Source organism: Prionailurus bengalensis, chromosome A3 (assembly GCF_016509475.1).
Source record: "Prionailurus bengalensis isolate Pbe53 chromosome A3, Fcat_Pben_1.1_paternal_pri, whole genome shotgun sequence".
In the NCBI taxonomy this organism is placed as follows: domain Eukaryota; kingdom Metazoa; phylum Chordata; class Mammalia; order Carnivora; family Felidae; genus Prionailurus; species Prionailurus bengalensis.
This window is the reverse complement of record NC_057354.1, coordinates 90888858-90913448: the sequence shown is the minus strand read 5'-3', so window position 1 is coordinate 90913448 and position 24591 is coordinate 90888858. Positions and strand designations below refer to the sequence as shown.

Here is a 24591-nt window from a genome sequence, read left to right as displayed (position 1 = left end):
AGAAAATCAGTTTGTAAGGTATTAGAACCCAACCAGTCGGGAAGTCACTATTCACTGTTGATCAGTTTGGTTCTTTCTTTTTACCTCCTCTTCTATCTTCCATTCACTTCAGTAAGCTCAAGTGCTCCATCATTTCTCTCTGTCTTTATGAGACTATAACTTAAAAGAAGTTCTTCTGATTAAATCCCAACTCATCTCTCCACCTCCTTTCTCCTTCTCATCCTTTAGCACCTACAGATGCACATACTACCCCAGCTTTACTTGGCAAATGACCTTTATTATTTCCACCCAGCCTTGGACAATCTGGCCACTTTCCCACCTGAAATTGGCCCCATCATATACCTAGCACTGGAGCATTAGTTAGCATAATACAAGGATTGATTGGGGACAGAAATAGACCCAAGTACAGATGTAAATATAGTATAAGATAAAGGTAGCCTCTCAAATTACAAGAGCAAAAATGGACTTGTTCCAGAAGTGGTGCTGGGGCAACTGGCTAACCATCTAGAAAGTATTCCAAGTGGACCAGGGACCTAAATGTAAAGAATGATATTTAAAGAGTAGTAAAAGGAAACACTGATATATTCCTTTATAATCTTAGAATAGGGAAAGTTTCTCTACCTATGACTCAAAATCCAGGTATAGTATTTTTTTAACTACATAAAAATTAACTGTATAAAAACAAAAATATAGCAAAATAAAAATATGGCATGGCAAAAGCCACCAGAAGCAAAGTCAAAAGACAACTTAAAAACTAGATCAAAGTATTTGCAATTTGAATGGGGGGGGGAGGGGCGGGGTGTAGAGAGGAAGAACTAATATCTCTAATATAAAAAGAACACTTAAAAACTTAGAGGAAAAAAAGACAAAAACCCTACAGAAAAAATGGACAAAAGACATGAGCAGATAATTCAAAAGATATTTTAAAATGGCCCTTAAACATATGAAAATATTTTCAACATCACTCATAGTTAGAAAAATGAAAATTAAGATCACACTGACATACTACTTCCCACCTGTTTAAAAAAAGTATGATAACATATTCTGTTGGTGAGGCTACCCATCCATACATTGCTGGTAGAATGCACAGTGGCACAACCCTTTTGGAGAGGTATTTGGCAATATCTAACAAAATGATATGTGCATTTACCTTTTGTTTGTTTGCATTTTTTTGTTGCTGTGGATTCATTTATTGAAATTTTTAAAATTTTAGTCTCTTTTTAAGTTTTTATTTAAATTCCAGTTAGTTAACACACAGTGTAATATTAGTTTCAGGTGTACAATTTAATGACTCAACACTTCATACATCATCCGCTGCTCATCACAAGTGCACTCCTTAAACCTCATCACCTATTTAACCCATCCCCCCACCCATCTCCTCTCCAGTAACCATCAGTTTGTTCTCTATAGTTTAGAGTCTGTTTCTTGGTTTGCCTGTCTCTTTTTTTACCCTATGCTTGTTTGTTTTGTTTCTTAAATTACACATATGAGTGAAATCATATGGTATTTGTCTTTCTCTGACTGATTTATTTCACTTAGCATAATACTGTCTAGCTCCATCCACATCATTGCAAATGGCAAGATTTCATTCTTTTTGATGTCTGAGTAATATTCTATTTTATATATATAGCCCATCTTCTTTATCTATTCATCAGTTGATGGACATTTGGACTGTATCCATAACTTGGCTATTGTAGATAATGATGCTATAAACATCAGGGTGAACATATCCCTTTGAATTAGTATTTTGTATTCTTTGGATAAGTACCTAGTAATACAATTGCTGGATCATAAGGTTTAGTTCTATTTTTAACTTTTTGAGAAACCTCCATTCTGCTTTCCAGAGTGGCTGCACCAGTTTGTATTTCTACCAATGGTGCATGAAGATTCCTCTTTCCCCACATCCTCAACAACACCTATTGTTTCCTGTGTTGTTGATTTTAGCCATTCTGACAGGTGTGAGATGATATCTTATTGTACGTTTGATTTGCATGTCCCTGATGATAAGTGATGTCGAGCATCTTTTCATGCGTCTGTTGGCCATGTGTATGTCTTCTTTGGAAAAATGTCTATTCATGTCTTCTGCCCACTGTATAATTGGATTATTCAGTTTTGGGGCATGTGCATTTACTCACCACTCCCATTTCTAGAAATACAATACCCTGAAGATGTACACTTCCAATAGCACAAAAATCCATACATATATACAGGATCGCAAAGCTGTCACACAGTCTGTCTAGATATGTTTTATGATTTTTTGGGTCTCTGTGTCTTTTTTTGCATATAAATTTTTTTAATATTTTTTTTTTTTTTGAGAGAGACAGAGACAGAGCACAAGTGGGGGAGGGGCAGAGAGAGAGGGAGACACAGAATCTGAAACAGGCTCCAGGCTCTGACACGGGGCTCGAACTTGTGAGCAGCAAAATCATGACCTAGGCCAAAATCAGACACTTAACCAACTGAGCCACCCAGGCACCCGGATGGATCTCTGTGTCTTTTTAAAACTGTTTCTTTTTCTACCAAGCTCTCCAGTAAGTTTTATATTCTTTCTTGGTTCCTCTTACTTTTGTTTTCATCTCAGAGTAAATCCTTACTTTGGCTCCATTGGGCATTACAGAGACAAAGCTCTTTGGGCTAGTTCTTGGGGCCATGCTAATATATTTAGTGCCTTCCCAGCCCCACATCCTCTTCATTCAAACCTCTTTTTTTAACTATTCTATTTTTTTTTTTTTTAATTTGAGAGAGAGAGAGAGAGTGTGTGAGCAGAGGAGAGGGACTGAGGGAGAAAGAGAGAGAGGTCATGTGGGATCATGACCTGAGCCGATATCAAGAGTCAGACGCTCAACCCACTGAGCCACCCAGGCGCCCCCATTCAAACCTCTTAAATAACCTGCTTTCCTGTTCTCCCTCACCACAGTGCCTATGAAAACACTTTCTCCTAGTCACCTTTTCAGATTTGCGTTGCAATTTACATTAAAGGCTTTTTTGTTTATAGACTATGTAAATATGTTTGTGCAGGAAAAAAAGACTCTTTAAATACTGTCTAAGTCTAGTATTTTCCAAGTTAAACTATGCTTTAGACTTTGGTATCTCAGTCAGGAGCAACCAACCTCTTTTGCATGTGGGTTGTATTTTTTTTTTTTTTAGTAAAATGAAAATAGAAATATTAAGGCCCATAAATGAAATATGTTTTCTTACAACTTGTATACTTTATTGAAGAGAAAAATGTCACACACATGAAAGAAAGAAAGAAAGAAAGAAAGAAAGAAAGAAAGAGAGAAAGAAAGAAAGAGAGAGAAAAGAAGGAAGGAAGAAAGAAAGAGAAAGAAAGGGTACTGGATTTTAGTGACTAAAATGTTCACATGCAGACAGCTAGAAGGCAGTTTTCTAATCTTTCATACCTTAGGGACAGCTGGGTGGCTCAGTCAGTTAAGCAGCCGACTCTTGATTTCAGCTCAGGTCATGATCTCACAGTCATGATCTCATAGTCTTATGAGATTGAGCCCCGAGTCGGGCTCCGTGCTGAGCGTGGAGTCTTCTTGGGATTCTCTCTCTCTCCCCCTTTGCCACTGCCCTGCTTGTGTGCACACTGTCTCTCAAAATAAAGAAATAACATTTAATCTTCCATCCCTTATAGTTTCATGATGCCTTAAAGTCTACGGAGTGCTTTCAGGTATCAACATTTTTTTTATATCCAAATGAATGCCAAGCCTAGGTATTACTATCATTCCCACTTTACAGATGGAGAAATTGAGCTTAGAGTGATGAGAGACTAGTCTAAGATCACAAAGTAAGCAACAGGCTGGCCAGAATTAGTTTATCCTGTGCAGTGCAGCATTTATTGAGCTCCTGTTGTATGCCAGACACTGTGCTAGTGCTGGGGGTACCGAGGTGGATAAGGTGCTGAATCTGGTGCCCTCAGGCATACACACACCCTTCACTAACCCAGACCCTCCTTTCCTGCATCTGCAGGATCTCCTCTGGTGTTGGGCTGCCCAGAGCAGGGTGCCTTACACGACTCAAAACAGGATGACTAGCAGGGAATACCATCAGCTCCTTGTAACCAGGGTTGTTCCTGTGGCTCCAGAGGTGTGGGGATTAGGGGTGCAGTGCCCATGGGGCAGTCCCCACCATCAGTCATAGCCTTCTGCCCCCCATTACAAATACATAAGCCTAAGAAAAAGAGATTCTAAAATCTCCCGGCCAATGTAATTGCTCTGGAAACATTTTCTTTTCCTAATTCGTCTGCTTACTTTGAAATTAGGTTGGGATCTATTTCAGAGCTAGGGAGGCCCGTAGTTCCTGAGTTTATTACTCACAATGTAGCACATCCACCGTAAATCATTTCATGATGATTTTATTCTTTAGTTGAGTCTTTTTTTAGCCCACCTCAGCTTGACTGTCTATATCAGCTTGACTGTCTACCATAGAACTTCCTGGGTAGCCAGCTAGGCTGGGAAAGAGGCATGTCCACTTCAGGCTGAGGGGTCTCTGCTTGAGCTCTGCTCCTGGGATTCCCAGATTCCTTTCCTCTCCTTCCACCACCACTCACTACCACCACAGAACAGGAAAGCCTGTGTGGGATGGCTGAGCAGAGACATGTGGGCATTCCATGCAAGCTAATAGTTTTGTACACCTGCAGACAAATATTTCTAAAATACTAATTCAACAATTGTTTAGGAGCCAAAGGCTACAAAGAGAAAGAGAAAGGAAAGAAGTGCTGGCTGTGCTCTGTCCCAATCTTGCACATTTCCCTAAGCAAAACCTAAGCCTCGCAATAATGGAAAATACCCTTCTTAGAAGCTACTGTAGTGCCTACCTCTTGTTACCTGCGCATGTGCCTCTGGAGTCCTCATCCTTCACCCCAGCAGCTTATCAGCCAGGCCTCACTTCTCCCTTATTCTGCTTTAGCCTTCTTGCTATTCCTCCAATAGCAGGGATAGCAAGACTCACTCTCACTTGGTTCAAGTCTCTGTTCAACTGTCACCTTCCTAGAGAATACTTACCTGTCCAGCCCAACTAAATATTCACACACACACACACACACACACACCATACCCTTATCATGCTTTATTTTTTTTCATACCGTCTATCATTATCTGTTGTTTTCTGTTTCAATCATTTGTGTGTTGTTTGTTTATTGTTTGTTTGTTCCCACTAGAATGTAAGCAATGAAAGCAGAGACTTTGTCTCTTTCATTGTTGACAAAAGTAGTGCCCAGATCCTAGAAGGCACTAAATAAATAATTATTGGAATGATGGATTAAATAAATGAAAGGATGAATGAATGAATGTCATCACTGCTTTCCCTGAGAACAGTTCTGGGAAATAAATTCTATCCTCATTATAGTTCTAGTGATGTTTTACCTCTCTTGGAGATTGGAGCCCTGGGAAGATAGTCAGCACTTGGTCAGTCCTGCACTCATTGCCCTGCGGAGTCTGCACCGCCATAGCCATCACTGCCCTGTCACCTCCTGTCAAGGAGCTTCTCCTTTCTCCCAGGGTCCAAGGATCGCCTCCACAAATGAGGCACGTGAGTTCGCAAAGACAAGCCACACTGCCCCCAACATTGTGAACTGTTGGAGATCATCCTCATGTCATTGTTGATTCAAAGACAGTGGTTGGATGGCTCTGCATAGTTGTTCCTGAGCAAACTTTGTCCACTCTGATTACTTACCCTAGTTATTAACATCCTGTACTACCCCTGTATTCAGAAGGTAGACAGCACTGATTGCAAACAGGCCCAGGGAGGTTAAGAAATCACAATTCCGTAGTTTTTTTTTTTTTATGTTTGTTCATTTATTTTTGAGAGAGACAGAGTGAGTGGGGTTAGAGCAGAGAGAGAGGGAGAGAGAATCCCAAGCCGGCTCCATGCTGTCAGCACAGAGCTCAGCATGGGGCTCAAACTCATGAACTGTGAGATCATGACCTGAGCCGAAACCAAGAGTTGAATGCTTAACCAACTGAGCCACCCAGGCGCCCCCACAATTCCACAGTTTTTTGCAGTGGTTCTTGACCTTTTTGGGGTCACAGCACTGTTGAGAATCTGATATAAGCTAAGGGCCTATCCCCCTCCTCCACCCTATTAGAATATGGAATTGTATACAATTTCAGGGGGGTTCCAGAACCACTAATGCCTATCCTGCCCAAGGACAAGCCATATGAGGGCCATTTGAAAAGGAACCATTCTGGCCTATAGGCCTGGTGAGGGTCTACAGGACTGAGCTGGAGCACCATTTTCCTGGGCCTCAACTTTAAATATTCTACATCTGTTTGTGTGTTAAAGTGTTACATTCTCCCACCTTAAACACATTTCCATTGTGGAACCCTGTTTTAGGGTTGAATTCTGAGAAGAACTGCTTTAGGCATTACCTAAATTCTCATTATTCTCAATGATTTGGCCTTCTTAGTTTTTCGTATTATTGTGGCCCTTCCAGAAAAGCTTTCAAAGAGCTCAGAAAAGGGTATCACTACATGTGGCCACAGGAGGGCAGGGCAAGTCCAAACACTGACTGTGAATGCTGCCTGCAGCTGGCTGCAATGCACCAGGCCTTCCTCCCTTGTCCTAACCACCCAAACACCCAGAGCCGCACTTACTCCTGTAACCTTCCTATTTCATACCGTCAGTGGGACCTGTCTCATTCAGTGCCCAGTGCCCTGCTCGCCAGTCAAGGTGGGAGCTGCTCTTCAACATCTGAGAAGTGAGAAGTCTCTTCCCCATCCCCCAGGTTTAGCACATTTCATTGTTTGTGAGAAACACAGTTCTGCATGTCAGTGTTCTTTTTTTTTTTTTTTTTTTTTAATTTTTTTTTCAACGTTTTTTATTTATTTTTGGGGCAGAGAGCATGAATGGGGGAGGGACAGAGAGAGAGGGAGACACAGAATCGGAAACAGTCTCCAGGCTCCGAGCCATCAGCCCAGAGCCTGACGCGGGGCTCGAACTCACGGACCGCGAGATCGTGACCTGGCTGAAGTCGGATGCTTATCCGACTGCGCCACCCAGGCGCCCCTGCATGTCGGTGTTCTTACCTATGTTAGTGGTGGGGAGAAAATGCCATTTCTTGGACCTGTGCATGCCATTCACACATAATCATCTCACTTCTTCTGCCTCACTATAACTATGAAATGGGTTGTACTTTGTCCAAAGTCACATAGCTAACAACTTTTTTTTTTCAATGTTTATTTATTTTTTTGAGAGACAGACCATGAGCAGGGAAGGGTCAGAGAGAGAGAGTGACACAGAATCTGAAGCAGGCTCCAGGCTATGAGCTGCCAGCACAGAACCCAATGCAGGGCTTGAACTCACAAGCCACGAGATCATGACCTGAGCCAAAGTCACCACTTAACCGACTGAGCCACCCAGGTGCCCCCATAGCCAACAACTTTTAAGTCGCAATTCAAACCCTGCTCTTAACATTACATCCCACCACTTTTCATAAACTCATGGAAAGAGAAGAAAACCCTTCAGAAGAAACAAATTAGCAAATGTAATTAGTATTGCCCAAATGGAGCCCACAGATACCCAAGAGGTGCTGATTAAACCCAAATAAGGGAGAATATAATTAAGGATAACTTCCGGGACAGAGTCAGTTCCCAGTTGAGTTCTGGGGGAGGAGCAAGCCATGGATTGACAGAGTAATAAAAGCACTAAGGAAGGAAGGAAGTCATGTGGTAAGGAGACTAATTTAGTTGAAGCAGAAGAGTTACAGGAAAAAGTAATGAGAGCTGAGGAAGGGGAGCAATTGTTTAACACAGCAGGCATTTGCTAAGCTTCAGCTATAAGCTAACTACTGCACTAGGGGTTAGGGAAATGGGCACATAGGATCTCAACAGGTAGGGATGGGGAGGAACCATATGAGCCATCACAGAAGAAGGGAAGGGTGAGGTATGTGAGGAATAATAAGTAGAAGCAAATGGTTTAGGGTAAGTGAGGAGCATCAAGAAAATGACCAAGGAAGGCAGTATGTGCTCTTTAGCAAAGGAGGGAACTGATGAAACCATGTTTTAGAAAAATTAACTGGTAGTAGTACCTAAGAAGTACTTGAAGGGAAGGAATGGAGTTCATAGGACAATTAAGAGGCTACTACTATGATCCAGACGTAAGGAAAGGAATGCCTGAACCAGCGACAGAGAAAATGGAAAAGAAGTTCCCCTCTAGTGTGTTCTGGTTTCCACATTAGTCTTTAGCTTGGACAATGTGACTGGCCCTGACAAGCTGCTGGCTCCTTTCTAAGCCTGCAAAACTGTGGGCTTAAATATGAAGCTTACATGAGGATTTTTTCAAAGGAAGAAGGTCCGCTCTGCGGCTCTCCCAAGAACCTGTAGTTAAGAAGTTGGAAAAAACTTCAGTAACACTGATGGGGTGTCTGCAGGGAAGGCTGGCATTTTCCTTCATAAAGGTACCATGTTTCAGGCTTCATTCTTCAGCTTTACAAGATCAGAAAGTTGATTTTGTCAGTATCCTCTCAGAGATAGACTTACCTTACCAAGCTCAAGACCAAAGTATAAGCCAGAATATTTTAGACAGAGAACCATAACCACCATAACACCAAGAACAGCAGAGACTTGACAAACACTTCCTTCCACTGGGACAGGTCATTGAGCCAGCATGCCCTCTCCTCCTAGCCATACTTGGATGAGTGCTGCCTGTACATGCCCCTGTTGCTCTCCTTCTCTGTGCTCCATTTCTGGCCAACCCTCTCCCCTTCTAATAGACACATTCGTTCTTTGGATAAGCCAGTCCCATCCATAGGCTATAGCCAAATCTTGCTCTGGTCAGTAAGCCATTCTCTTTTCCTAAGGTAACTGTTTTTCACTGACCTCACCACTCTGTGTTGATACTATAGTTTAACAATTGAGAAAACTCCTCTATTTTTCTATTTCCAGATGTTTGATGGGAGATAACTTTGCTGTGGTTTCCTTATACTGCCATGGTAGGAGTTTCCAATCTTCTGCCTTTTCCCTGAGGAAAAGAAAAGAAACACATTTTTTTTCTGCAAAATTCCACTGTTTGAACTTGAAACCATATTTTCCTCTCCACTCTCTGAGATCCTTTGCTCAATTCCATTTCTTTAGTTCTGTATGTGCCTTCTTATGCTTCAATAATGAGTTTGCCTCACTGAAGTTCTGGATTCAGTTCTTTGCATACTTGTTACTCAAATTGAAGTCCAGGCCTCAAGCTCAGAAAAATCAAATTACTTCTTGTTTTGCCTGTGACAAAATAAAATTCACATTATTTTTTTTTTAGTTTTTAATGTTTATTTATATTTTAGAGAGAGAGAGACAGAGAGTGTGTGTAAGTGGTGGAGTAGCAGAGAGAGAGGGAGACACAAAATCTGAAGCAGGCTCTGGGCTCTGAGCTGTCAGCACAGAGCCCAACGCGGGGCTCAAACCCACAAACTGTGAGATCATGACTTGAGCTGAAGTTGGATGCTTAACCGACTGAGCCACCCAGGCGCCCCTATAAAATTCACATTATTAAAAAGATAGTTTCCCTTTACTCACGAGGAATATTTCTTAGGCAGTGACTTCATATTTATCACTGTAGTACCTAAAGCGTTATGTGACAGATGACAGTGTGAAGAGGAATGGTCAAGAATAATGTAGTTTTTTTATGTTTTCACTCTTATGTGGATCCTGAGAAACTTAACAGGAACCCATGGATGAGAGGAAGGAAAAAAAAAAAAAAAGAGAGAGAGAGGTTAGAGTGGGAGAGAGCCAAAACATAAGAGACTCTTAAAAAATGAGAACAAACTGAGGGCTGATGGGGGGTGGGAGGGAGGGGAGGGTGGGTGATGGGTATTGAAGAGGGCATCTTTTGGGATGAGCACTGGGTGTTGTCTGGAAACCAATTTGACAATAAATTTCATATATATTTTTTTTAATTTTTAATGTTTTTTATTTATTTGTTTTTGAGACAGAGAGAGACAGAGCATGAACGGGGGAGGGGCAGAGAGAGAGGGAGACACAGAATCGGAAGCAGGCTCCAGGCTCTGAGCCATCAGCCCAGAGCCCGACGCGGGGCTCGAACTCACGGACCGCGAGATCGTGACCTGAGCTGAAGTCGGACGCTCAACCGACTGAGCCACCCAGGCGCCCCTAAATTTCATATATTTTTAAAAAATAATGTAGTTTTATAAATTCTTTAAAGGAAAAGAGTATCATAATATTTGTACTCAGCACAATATTTCATCTTCTACGTAGTACATAATAAAAATTACTGCTTGATGGAATGAATGAAATACTTAGCCAGTGAATCCTCAGAACTGTTATGGAAGATGGCAGAGTTTTAATCATGCTAGTCAAAGAGAAATGCATTTGGAATCCCTTTTCAGCCACAGCATAAGTCGTTAAGTATGACATGAAGTCATCTGAGTCTCCCCACACCTCCCCATGTGGTACCAACACGCTGGACTGAAGCCCTTTGTTCCCTGTGGAGTCTGCCACCTCTGCCTCCTTGTCCTCAGGAATGTCGTTCTAGAAATAAACCAGCCTTCTCCCTGGGGTCTATGAGTCATACACAGAAGTTAATTCATCAATTTTCTTAGGCTCTTTGTAAAAGTATTTCAGAGAGTCCCTCATGGTGAGGCGAAAAAAATCAGGTTTCTTTTCAGTTTCTTTCCAGCTCTTGCCTCATTTCCTCTCTCTGTGCTTCCTCTACCACCTTATATTTGGCTTTTACTGACAACCTTTACCTGCAGACCCAGACCCCAGTTCCTGAGCTAGTGTTGCCTGAAGCAGGAAGTAGACCAGCAAAGCCTCACCACCCCACATCCCTAGCTCCTTTCACTCAGATTTGAAATCAAATCATACTCTACCAGACCATTCCTGTCTTCCTGGCCACTAGTCACACTTGTGAGTTACAGTGTGCCAATGACAGACTTGTATAATCGTGTCAGAGGGGAAGCCCGGGAGTACATCATTTTTTTTCCTTTACTTTTTTTAAAAATTTGCTTTTTATAGAAGAAGCAATAACTGAATACATTTTTACTGTGAAACAAGAGCTGAAGAAGCTGGAGTCCCCTGGGGTTTTTTTTAATTTTTTTAATGTTTATCTATTTTTGAGAGAGAGAGAGGCAGAACACAGGTGGGGGAGGCGCAGGGCGGGGGAGGGACACAGAATCCAAAGCGGGCTCCAGGCTCAGAGCTGTCAGCACAGAGCCCAACACAGGGCTTGAACTCACAGACTGTGAGATCATGGCCTGAGCTTAAGTTGGATGCTTAATTGACTGAGCCACCCAGGTGCCCTCTGAAGTTCCCCCCTTGTTAACTGAGTATTTAACTTGCATTGCTGATTATTTTTTTGGCTGTTTTTGTATTCCAGAATGTTTTCTAAATACACTGAAATTCAAACAGTATAGAAGTTTGAATGATACAAAGGAAACGTATTTCAGAACTCTGCCCTGTTTCCACTCCTGTTCACCATTAACAATTTGATGGTAGCCTTCCAGACCTTTGTAAAAGGCATTTACATTCATACGTATGTACTTAATCCAATGATTTTATTTTTATATCAGTGGGTTCATACTACACATCTGTTCTACAACTTTCTTTATTCACTTACTGTCTCTTAGCTTTCCATGTCAGTACATTTAACTTTATTTTGCTTGTTAACGGCTGTATAATACTCCAAAGGTTGAGTGTGCCATAAGTTATTTAAACATTCCCCTATTGATGGGTGTTTGAATTGCTTCCTGTTTAAAGGCTTTAATTAATTGTTATTACAACAACGCTGACTGAACATCTTTGCATATGTGTCTGTGTATAGTAAGAATGGCTCTAAGCTAGATATCCAAAGGTAGAATTGGCGTGTTAGAAGATGGGTACATTTAAAATTTTGCATTTTTCAAGCTTTACAATTAAAGAATTAAATACTTTACCCATTAATCCCCTTTCTTCTGCAGAGAGTTCTGTCCTGGGAACTGACATTGACCTTCAGACCATAGACAATGATGTTGTCAGCATGGAGATTTTCTTCAAAGCCTGGCTACATAACAGTGGAACAGACCAAGAGCATATCCATCTTCTTCTTCCTTCACGGTGTTTCAGCAACATTTCCAGATCCGGAGATGATTCAAGTACACAGCCCCAAAAGACATATCATATAGGCTATAATTATCTTAGTCTCAGATTAAGACTAGATTTGTGAGTCATCAGAATACGAGTAGTTGAGGTTTAGGGCTGTTCAGTGTAAGCACAAAGAATAAGAAAAGAACTTCTAAAAAGTGACCACAGTTAGAAAACTGAGCCTAATTAAGCCTAGATAGCAAGGGCCAGTTATTTAGGAGCAAAGAATTAGACACCTCAGTAATAGGGCAGCACCTAAACTATACAAAAGCACAATGAATCATATATTTTTCTCAGGTTTTTCATTTTGAATTGTGGTAGATATTACTGACATAATAATTTGAGGCATGCTGGTACCTCAACAATATCAACAAGGCCTATGAGAAGGTAGAGAACCAAGTTTTTCTTCTTTTTTTTTTTAAGTTTATTTATTTATTTTGAGAGAGTGCATGTGCGTGAGTTGGGGAGGGGCAGAGAGAGAGGGAGAGAGAGAGAATACCAAACAGGCTCTGCCCTGTCAGCACAAAGCCTGACTCAGGCCTGATCCCACGAACCATGACATCATGACCTGAGCCAACCAAAATCAAGATTCCAGTGCTTAACCAACTGAGCCACCCAGGCGCCCCGGTAAAAAACCAAGATTAAACCAAAATTAAATAGAGGTGTGCTAGATAAAGACACCTAATTGAGGTAAACTAAAGCAACTACAGAGGCAGGCCCCACAGAGGACAGCTAGTAGCCCAACTAGTAGAGGTGGGAGTTCTTTGAGAAAAATGGGTACAGCCTCCCACCCACAAAGGGGAAGACACATAGTGGTCCTTTCTTTCTGAGGATAGCCATCAGATCATCAGATCTTTACCCTCCCACCCCCATTTCATCCCAGAGCCTAGAATGCCTTTGATGACTTGCCTTGATTTCAGTCTGTCTTTCCTTGGTGTATAAACCTTCTTCCCTGGACCTCCTTTCCACCCCTTATGTCCAAAGCTGGTGGTGCCAATTCCTCCCTGTCCCATCTTCTGGAATCCACTTTGTATATATTTTTCCCCAAACACTATATTACCTCCTCTCCTCCTGCATTATCCCATTTCATCTTCACCAACCACCACAAAGCAGGTACTATTACCATATGTCATTGAATCTAAGATGCTATCAACTATGAGATACACCATTACTTTATGTACCACTAAGAAAGAAAAACTGTCAATTAAACATGACATAAATGCTTTCTTGTCACTTAGAAATATTATTTTATCCTTACTGTGAAGTTAGGGTAGTAAATATTAAGAGTACGTACCTGGCCAATGGCAACTGTAAGAAACACATAACCTACACACTGGTATTTTTAAAAAGTCCTTCATGTGATTCTTACTGAGAATTACTGGAACTGTAGTCTCAACAGTTCGGAAGCTCGGAAGGCTGTCAGCCCAGAGAACATTCATCAAACCCAGGTCTGTCTGCTTGTAGAACCAGGACCCTCACCTACTACACAACCCACCTCATGCTGGGCAGTTCTGAACAAAGATGCTGCCTCATGCTGGCACTTCTTTCATTAGGCGAGCTGGGGCCCTCCAAGGCCAGGAACTCCTGCATCCAGCCTTTCTTCAACTGTTGCACAGCACTTGCCCATGGTATTGTTGAGAGTTTCTCTACCTTTCCCCTCCCTCTTTCCATGGCTTTCGACACCTGGGTCAAAGCCAGAATGTTTATCTCCATCTGCAGTCATTTTTTGGAAATGTGCAGGTCTTCAGGGTGCATGGCGGAACTTAGATCCAGACTCCGTAGCTCTTCTGCTGGAGAGGCCCAGCCTGGAACCCAGATGCCCAGGCACAATTGGAATGAGGTCTGGGAAAAGTAGGCCCCCTCCAGGATGGGTGTGACCTACCTGAGAGTTTATACAACCACAGTAAAGACCATAGTGTGGTTATCCATTATTTAAAAAACTGATGCATTACCACACTGGATTTTTGGAAATGTGGCACACCATAAAAATGAAACAAAACAATACATACCCTGAGCTCTTCTCCTCTAGAATCTTCTGAGGACTGTTCCTTAGATGTTCACTTGGACTCCTTACCAGGTTTTTCGCCCACTCTACCTGCTTCTGTAGCTGGCCAGGGCCTCTCACACCCGCTCTCCAGGTGCTTCTCTCAGAGGCCTTCTGACAGAGTGCACAGTCAGCTTCACATGAGTGTCTTTTCTCCTTTCATGGGTTTCAGAGTCTGCCACCTCTGCATCTGGGTTCTGGGTGATGAGAAGCACACCTAATTCTAGACTCTAGTCCTGCTAAGACAGCTTTCCCAGCTTTGGAACACTGTTGAGACTACAGTTCCAATAATTCTCAGTAAGAATCACATGAGGGACTTTTTAAAAATACGGGCATCTGGGTTCCATCTCCAAAGATCTCAATTTCACTAGTGTGAGGTAGGGCCCAGACATCAGTATCTTTTAAAAGTTCCTTAATAAAAAGGTGATTCTTATCACAACCGGAGTTGAGAATCTTAGCCAGATGAACACAGCTCTCCAGTCCTAAAGCCCAAAGACCTAACAATGGAGAAGTCAGGCACAGAGGAAATGAGGGGAGTCGTAGGCCAAGTCCCTCCTGCTGACTTCCTGGGCTCTGAGACATACCAGGCCAAGACCGTCTTACCCAGAATTAATGTCTACATCTGACTGCTGGGCCCAGGAGGGCCAGCTGAATCTGACATCTATTCTGCCATCCTATTTCTTTTTCTGCATTATTTATACTTTCATTTTTACCTCATGTTTGTTAACAGTATTCAAACCTGGTATACATTTCATTGAAAAACTGTAATATCAAGGATTCGAGCCTAGTGCAACAGAACATGTACACTGTGGCATGTGAATGTACCTGCCAGAGCAGAACCTTACTACAGAAGAGCGTAATACCTTGATGAATAATTTATACCTAGATGAAGCCCCCTCAGAACTGTTGTCTGTTGCCACAGTGATGCTCTAAAAGGTTCTATGCTTGGGTTTCTTTAGGGAATTAAAAAATAAACTATTTCAGGGACTTATTCCTCCCCCTTCCCTGAATGTCCCTAGAAAGGCCCACAGAGAAATAGCAGCTGTCAGCTGACTCTCTGACTTCTGCTTTCCTGCTCTTCCTTCATCTGACCTATGGTCTTGCCAAAGCTTAGCCACAGGGAAGCAGCAGAGGCAAGATTTCCATCTGTGATTGCAGAGGGTGTCTGCATATCGTAGTATTAGCTGCCTCCTCCACAGAGGGCACATGCTCCTCTCAGACTGGATCACAAGCCAGGTCTCTCACTATGAGGCAACTGCTCAGCCAACCCAGAAGTAAAATAAGCAAAAATCATATCAGACCCAGAAAATAAGTTAACTATTGTATTGAGCAACACTGTAGGTCCAAACCTGCTCTGCCTTTCCAAACCAGTCATACTTTCCCCTTTCCACTCCCCTGCCTCCTCCCAAGCTTTGCTTGCCTGGTGGATGTGGAATGGGTAGCAGATGTTGTCTCTTAATCACATACCCTGAGGTAGCTTGTGACAAACAATCCCTCCCCCAATGCCATTTTTATTGTAGTGTGCCTGAAATGTGATCTCCAAGAGCGACTTCTCAGCCCGTCCCTGCTCCCTGGCACAGCTGATGGCTCCTTGAGAATGGATGACCCCAAAGGAGACTTCAGCACACTTTACCAGATGGCCTCCCAGTCATCGGCCTCTTGTTACAAGCTCCGGGTGATCAAGTATGGGACAAGGGAACTTCCCCAATCCATGCAAATGCTTATTTATTCTCACTGGTTCCAACTAGGAAGTCCAGAGATAGAGGGCATCTCCAAGTGTTCCACAGGTGGGAGTCAGTTCCAAAGCAGCAAGTACAGGTATGAGAGTGAAAGAGCAAGGTCAGGTTTCTCAGTATGTGGAGACAAATGGACAGATGGTGGAAGATGTGCCTCAGTAGGACATTCTAAAGGCTGGATGAGGATTGGAAATCCAGAAAGTCTCTGAACGTGGAGAAAAACAAGATCAGCAGTGTTTACCCATTTAGCAACTGTTTGTTGAATACCTTACTGTGTTTAGGCATCAGGACAGAGATCTGACCTCCAAGGAACAAAGGGTAGATAGGATCAACCCCTGCCTTGCCACTTCTCCAAGTACTAGAATTCCTCCCAGGGGAGCCAGTTCTCAGGGAGAATTAACAATGATGGCAAAGACCACTTTTTCTGCTTCCTGGTTCCTATCACAATGCCTGTGCACAAGTATCTGAGTAAGCTTATCCATGGGTTTGTGACCATAGATGCTGCTGGGGAACTTTCTTAAATTTATTCTCTTCTTAAATGCATCCTCTGTCAGTACCTTGCTACAAGAAAGCCAGAACTGGGATGCAGATGGTTAGCATACTGTTGAGTTACAGGGTTATTGTAGCAGGGGTGTTCTGGGAGTGACCCCAGAGAAGTCACTTGGAATGGAATGAGCTCAGGAGAAGTAATATCCGTCAGTCTACAGCCCTCATGATGGTTGCTTCACTCATTGATTAACAGGCTTTGAGATTCTACTATGTGCCAGATACCTTGCTAGGTGCTGGCCATGCTAAGGTGAATAATTCACAGGCCCTAACCCAAAGGATTTCACAACAGAGTCTTAGACATAAGCTGAGTTTAAGCTGATCTGGGGTCAAGGTTCTAAATATTGCTGAGGAGACTTTCACTGCAATTGTCTCTTGCCAGGGCTCTAAATTCCAGTGGGATCTGCGAGTCATTGACATATGGACTGCCCTTCATCCTCAGACCCACAAGCTGTTGGCAGCTGGACTGGGATGAGCTAGAGACAAATCAGCAGCATTTCCATGCTTTGTGTCACAGCCTGCTGGTGAGTATCCATGTCCCCAGGTGAGGAAGAAAAAGAGTTAAAGCACCAGCCATAGAAAAGTAGCTAACTTAATCCTGACCTGATCCCAAACCTGTCCCAGTTCTCAAGAGGACAGGAAAAAACTAGAAATACTCTGAAATGTGGATTAAATAGGACTTGCCTTTTTTGTTTCATGATATAGAGAACACTTCCTGAACTCAGTTACATGACACTAAACTCAAAAATCCCTAATTTTGTACATTTAAATGGAAACAGGGCATTTTCCATATAATTAACTATGGTTTTTTTGTTTGTTTTTTTAAATTTTTTTTTTAACGTTTATTTATCTTTGAGACAGAGAGAGACAGAGCATGAACGGGGGAGGGTCAGAGAGAGGGAGACACAGAATCTGAAACAGGCTCCAGGCTCTGAGCTGTCAGCACAGAGCCCGACGTGGGGCTCGAACTCAGCAGACCACGAAATCATGACCTGAGCCGAAGTCGGCCGCTTAACTGAATGAGCCACCCAGGCGCCCCTAATTAACTATGTTTTAACACTATTCTCTTTCTAACACCAGTCGGGAAATTATGGTTTATTTAAATGAATAACCCCTAGGCTGTGCCAGACATTTTGCTAAACTCTAGATACTCAATCGTAACATGATAAGCATTATCCATGGCCTCAAGAAACTTACTCTATAATAAAAGAGATAGAATTATATATATAATTATAATTTAGAAGTTAGGGGCACCTAGGTGGCTCAGTCAAATAAGCATCCAATTACTGATTTCTGCTCAGGTCATGATCTCATACTTCATGAGATCAAGGCCTGCATGGGGATACACGCTGACACACAGAGCCTGCTTGGGACTCTCTCACTTTCCCCCTGCCCCTTCCCTGTTCGTGCTCTCTCTCTTTCTCTCTCAAAATAAATAAACATTTAAAAAATAATTTAGAAGAGCTTTATATAAGTTACATAAATATAAAAGTGTAATTACAGTAAAACCTTGGATTGTGAGTAACTTGTTCTGCGGGTATTCTGCAAGATGAGCAAACATTTCTAGTAAATTTTAACTTGATAAACAAGTGATGTTTTGCAGTATGAGTAGTATGTGATGCTGAATGTCACATGATCGCAACTAAGACAATGGTTCTTGAAGTTCACTTTGATATACAAGTGCTTTGGATTAGAAGCATGTTTCCAGAATGAATTATGCTTGCAAAACAAGTTTTTACTGTGTATATATGTATAAATACTTAATTGTGAGAAGTTTGTGAAGGAAAAGAAGAGGCTGCTGCAAGAAAGCCTCTCTGTGAAAGTGACATTTAAACTGAGACCTGGCAGTTTATGGGGTGGGAATTAGACAGGTGAAGGGCAGCAAGAAGAACATGCTTGGGAAAGGCATGTGCAAAGACCCAAAGGCTGAAGAGAGCTGAGAGAAGAATCAAGAATGGAAAGACCACTGTGACTGAAACAAAGAAAGCAAGGGAGAGAGAGCCAAAAGGCGGGGCTGGAGAAGTGAGCAGCGGTCAAATCATGCAGTTTTGTAGACCAAATTATAAGGACCTTGGACTTTAAGTACAGAAAGAAATCATAAGAAATTATTTGAGTTTTGAAAAAGATTACTTGCCAAACATTGGAAATGAACTGGCAGAAGCGAGAATGGGAAGAAGAAAATGAGGTGGGAGGGCACTGCTGTAGTCTAGGCTTAGACTAGAATGTTGGAAGCAAGATGGGAAAAGTAAACCAATTAAAGAAATATTTTAGGGACAGAGTCAGAACTTAGGGAAGGATTGGATGTAGGGAGTGAGGAAGAGGAAGGTATCACATAACTGCTTGGTTTCTGACTTGAATAACTAAGTGGATGCCCGATCCCTGAAATGGAAAAAAATAAAATAAAAGAGCACACACATGAAACACTTAGAAAGCAAAATAAAACAACTGCACATATAATCGAGGACAAGCCTAACTATGAGTGGAAATAGAGCAATGGTTTGACCTAGTAGCGTATGGGTGATCAGGCCAGCACAGCAATGTGTCTCTTTCACTATCAGAAGCAGGTTTCTTTTTTCCTGTTTCAAAGCCCACACTCCCTTTTAGATCCGCCCACAGAGTTCCTGTTTCCTATCTGAAGAACACCCATCCCCTGTCTTTGCAGAGCAGAAACAACAGATATGTCCTGACTATCAGAGCCCAACAGCTCCGTTGACCATTTTACTCCACCCCATTCCTCAGGATCTCAATGATGCTACATCACTGGGGAGGAATTTCCCTCAAGTGGCTTCCCTACATTCTTACAGTGTGTGATCTTTCAAACAGACATTTGCATTTTAATATACTGCTAGAAGGAGTGTAAATTTTCTGGAAAGTGATAGCTACTTCAAAACTTTAATTCTATTGCTGAGAGTGTATGTAGCACAGGAAAACAATCAGAAAAGGGAACAAAGATATATATACCAGCATGCTTATCTCAGTGTTATTTACAATGGTAAAGAATTGGAAACAACCTAGATGTCCTAAAAAGAGGAAAGGTTAAATCGAAACAAGGGAAAGGTTATGGGAACAATAATTCAACCAAACAATGAAATATTATGTAGCCATTAAAAATGAGAATGGGGAAGAGTATTTTATCCCATCCTGGCTTACCTATATAAATCAGACTCTTCCTGCCTCTGAATTCGGTGTTTGGGCATCTAATATTTATTTATTTATTCAACAAATATTTCTTGAGCACTATATACCAACTACCATTCTAGGGGCCAAAGAGGCCTCTTTATCACTCGTCTATCATGGAAATGCACAAGTATGTATTGACCCATCACTAACAGATACCCATATTTTAGGGCACCTACTAAGTGCTAGTCACTTAACCAAGTGCTTTGCATACTTTACCTCATTTAATCCTCACAATAATTCTCTGAGATAAGGATTGTTTTCCCTGTTTTTACCCATGTAAAAGACTGAAGTCTAAAGAGATGAAGTTACTTACCAAAACGTGATCACATAGCTACCAAAGTGGCCAAGTCAGAATTTGAAACTAGTTCTTGACTACAAAGCCATGCTTTTAACTTCCTTGCTAAATTCCCTACTCTGGATGTAGCCAGATAAACACAGCATGCAACAGTGAGGCTGACTCTACCCTCAGCTAACACCCCATGCTTCTCAACTTAAATTCACTTAAAGTGACCAGTTACTTGTACTAGCTCCTCACCCATCTTGTGTTACTGTTCTCTCTACCATCTGTTTGTTCCACTCCACCAGATTAAAGAACACTCTCCTTTTCTGGAAAAGACAGAAGCAAAACAGTGTTTGATTGACTCTTCCTCCTTGCTTTTCACATGACATCTCCAAGCAGCAAAAATCCTGAAAGGCAGTGTGTTATAGAGGGGAGAATTCTCCACACGCCTCTTCTGATTCATTCAACAACAAATCTTTTCCCAGGACCTACTATGTGACAAGACCTTATTTAGAGCTTGAACCTCTCTGACCCTGTATTTACGAGCTCTCAGCACTTCTCTAACTCCTTGGTTTTCTGGTGTTTCTTAGACCTTTTTCATAGGTTCTTTTAAAATCTGATGTCCTCAGCTCCCCATGTAAGTCTTGCCTTCTGTTTCTCACTGCAACATTTCCCCTCCAGCTAGCTTCTCATTCTGACTTTTGTCTTTCTGTTAATAGCAGTGCCACCGCTGTCTGCTCACCCAGGCTTGAAACCTCAGTCCCCTCCAGCCTTCTCACCCTTTACACCCACTTCATCACTAAGTCGAATCAATGTTCTTCTCATCAAGTGAGTTGCAACTGTCCTTGCCTTGGTGTTCCCACTGCTTGTTCTCACCAGGACTTCTTCAGTAAACTCCTAACTAGCTTCCCTACCTCCAATCTCTCCCTCTTGTAATTTTCTCTGTATGTTAGACCAGATTAATCTTCTTGAAGCACTCTCCTGACTATCACATGTTTTTCAGTGGTGCCAATACCCAGCAACTTGTCTATTCTATCTTGATAGCATCTCTGCATGTATTTTGTCCTCTCATTTTTATCATCACTATCCTAGTTTGAAGGCTGTTTACCTCTTTCCTTTAATATTGCAATAATCTCTTGTCTCAATCCATTTAGTGTTCCCCTTGCCAGTTCATTTTATACACTGCCACCAGATTAATCTTCTTGTAACATAGCACTGACCCTGCCACTCTTCAGCTTAAAGATAGTTTGTGGCTTACTATTGATTATACTTTAAAGTCCATATTCCTTAGCCAAGTATTCAGACTCCAGTCCATCTCTGAGCATTCCCTATTGTGCACCAGAGAGTCCAACCAAATGACTATACAAACTTTAAATTGCCCCACCTTTGAACCTTTATTCATATTGTCCCTTCTCCTCTTGCCATATGCTCAAACCCTACCCCATCCTGAAAGACTCAGCTCAAATGGTGTTTCTGCAATGAGGCCTTTCTGGATCTCTCTATTTTTCAAAAGACCTTTGTGTGCTGTATTTCCTTTTTTTAGGGAAAGCATGTTTCTGTTAGCTTTCCAAATACATGATCTAATGATTTGGATTAAAGTTTGTGATATAAGTCTGACTACCCAAACTCCAGGATAACATGGTTGCCTTTTCCTGTCATTCCTACCACTTTCCCATTTTATGAACTAATTTCTCAGCCTTAGTCAAATTTTAGGTTCAGAGTGGAAATTCTCCCTTTGTTACGTCTCTTTCTGGGGAGTTGAGGCAAGGCAGTTTTCTAATCTATTGTAGTAAAATTTAGTTTGTATTGTCCCATGAAAAGCATGGACTTTGGAATCAGATGGCCCTAGGTTCCTAACAGCTTCATTATTTCCCAACTGAGTGAATTCAGGTGATATACTTAACCTCTCTAAGTATCAGTACATTCATTTATTTGAAACCCTAACAAATCTAGTGGCCCCATTTGGTTTAGCCTCTGTATAAACAGTATACAAAGAAGCACTATCCAGAGGCCAAAAAGTAATTTTAGAATTCATTTGTGCTTTCAAAGAACACCAAAAAGGAAATAGTTCATAACCCACAATGACATTTCTCAAATCTTCATCCTCCACTCCTCAATTATATCTCACCAGGAGTTATTCCAAAAGCCTTTCACACACACACACACACACACACACACTTTACAAAAAACTAAAACTCTGTCTACATCACCAGTCCCTGTTCCTCTACCTTCTTCCTCTCTCTCTCAGCTATATACGTATTCTGTAGATTGGCTTACCCCTCTGGCATACTCCGCCTCCTCCTCAGGTCCTGTCTCTGTCTTCTTATTTTTTAAAAAGATTTTATTTTTAAGTAATCTCTACACATCCAGTGTGAGGCTTGAACTCACAACCCCGAGATCAAGAGTCATATGCTTCACTGACTGAGCCAGCCAAGCACCCCTCTTTCTTCCTATTGAAAATATCCAGGGATAGAATTCACAAGGCTTCTCCTTTCATGAGTAGAAGTAGAGTGGGGGAGGACGAAAAAAGGGAGAAGGTGCATGACAGACACACATTAGTAAATCTTGTCCCTGTCACATGTTAAATAGAAACAACAAAACATATCTCATGTAGTTTTTTTTTTTTAATTTTTTTTTCAACGTTTTTATTTTATTTTTGGGACAGAGAGAGACAGAGCATGAACGGGGGAGGGGCAGAGAGAGAGGGAGACACAGAATCGGAAACAGCCTCCAGGCTCCAAGCCATCAGCCCAGAGCCTGACGCGGGGCTCGAACTCACGGACCGCGAGATCGTGACCTGGCTGAAGTCGGACGCTTAACCGACTGCGCCACCCAGGCGCCCCTCTCATGTAGTTTTTAAGGGGATTGAATAATATTGCATGTTTAAATATGTCTGGCAAATGATTTGCACGTGGTGGTTGCTTAGTAGTTCTATGATTTACATTTGTGTCTCTTTTTTTAATAGTGTCTAATTCTCTGCAGATAGTCTCCATTTTTTCACCTATTTTCTTGAATATACTAATCATAGTTATTTTAGAGTTCTTGTATGCTGACCCCAATGCCTGGATCATCCATTTGTTTCAACTCTTTATTTTCTTTTGGTTTTTGGAAATGTGGTTCTGTCTTTTGGTACAGCCAGTAATATTTTAATGAAAGATGCTCAATGTGTCTAAATAAGTTGCAGAGGCTCCAGTTGGCATTCCTATAGAGAGGGTCCATCCTGACCTGCACTAGGCAGATAGGGTGGTGACAGAACATCCTATTCTACTCAGGAGCTGTACTGAGTCCAGGCTTGACTGCTGTCCTGCTAAGGCTCAGTCTACCCTGGCTTGCTCCTGGCCTTCCAGGATTTTCCACTGAAACCTGGTATATTATATGCATCCCCCTCCCTTGGAAAATCCCAACTCTAATCACTGTATCCTGAGTATGTTAAAATGCTCTGCTTCTAAAGGCTTTCTCCTTGGATATTTTTGCCTCCTGCTCCATGAAGCCCCAGTATTTGGTAAATGTGAAAAAAAATGAGTGAAAAATTGGTTTGAGCACCCACCCCACACCTGCCTGGTCTCCATCTAAAGATCTGCTGGTTTCTCTGTTCCCTTGAAAGTGCCTCAGCAAGTACAAATCCTAGATTCTCAGCTCCCACCAGCTGTCCCTCCAACTCAGAATCAACTTATGCCCTCAGGGTAAAAGCAGTTTTGATTTCCTCCTCTCTCTGGATTCTTCCCTCTCCAGAGACTTAGCTATCACTCATTTTCACTGTCTCAGCACCTCCTGGCTGCCTTCATACAAATGGCTTCTGTATATTCCAGCTTTACTAGTTGTTTTAGGCAGGAGAGCCAGTCTGCCTCTGGCCATTCCATTCCACTCAGATGCAGAAGGAAATGTTTGTTAAATGTTCATTCATTCCCCCACTTTGCATCCCTTATTTGGCTAGACAGCCTATAATACATTTTCTGGTTTACTCTCAGCCAGTTGGCTGGCTCCACCAAGTTCTCATTTTCAGGTTCTTGGGTTTCCTTACAAGCATGAGCATAGCTCAATTCATTCAATGCTGTCTCTTCCACTGCCCCTTCTTTTAGAATGGTTCTTCTGAACCAGGTCCACACTGCCATAATTAAATTCTAGTCATTAATACTAGCCCACCAGTCCTTATCAGCATCATAAATGTTGTATAACTTTTCTAATTACACTTTACACACACTCTAAACCTTAGTCAACTGCAGCCTTAAGTGTTATTCCATCCCCTGATTTTCTGACTGGAGAATTGACTGTTCTGTCCTTCTGTCCTCCTCATGGGTTATTTTATTTGAGTATTTTACTTCCTTTTCCTCAAAAAAATGGCACTTCATCAGATAAGCAAGGCTCTTGATAAACCCATTCCCCAGCCTTCCTGAAAGATATGTGCCATGCATCAATTCCCATAAATTTCACTCTTAGATCAGTCCAGACCACAAGAGAGCAATGTGTTTGTACTTCATTCTTGGGAACTTTTATAGATCTATATCTAAGAATTATTAAATTATTTTTAATTTAGAAAAATGTAATAAACATGATCTAATACTTACTCAGTAGATGTTTAACTTAAAAAATTTAACACTTCTTGGTACTTACTGTGTGCCTGAAACCATTCTAAACACTTTACAAATACTAATTTATATAATCTCCATAATCATCCTTTGAGGAATTATAATCTGTATTTTACAAATGAAGAAATTGAGGCCCATAGAGGTTAAAGTAGTT

The 24591-nt window shown here is 41.7% G+C and overlaps 1 protein-coding gene across 2 annotated transcripts in view; it reads left to right on the top strand.

The window, feature by feature from the left end:
- LOC122497058 (meiosis 1 associated protein) overlaps positions 1–24591 on the top strand; it is a 66140-nt gene that overhangs the window by 31285 nt on the left and 10264 nt on the right. For both annotated transcript variants that reach the window (XM_043603789.1, XM_043603788.1), the window contains exons 4-6: positions 11903–12076; positions 15630–15792; positions 16774–16915. In XM_043603789.1, coding sequence (XP_043459724.1) covers positions 11903–12076; positions 15630–15792; positions 16774–16915 — 479 coding nt within the window. The remainder of the gene's footprint in view (positions 1–11902; positions 12077–15629; positions 15793–16773; positions 16916–24591) is intronic.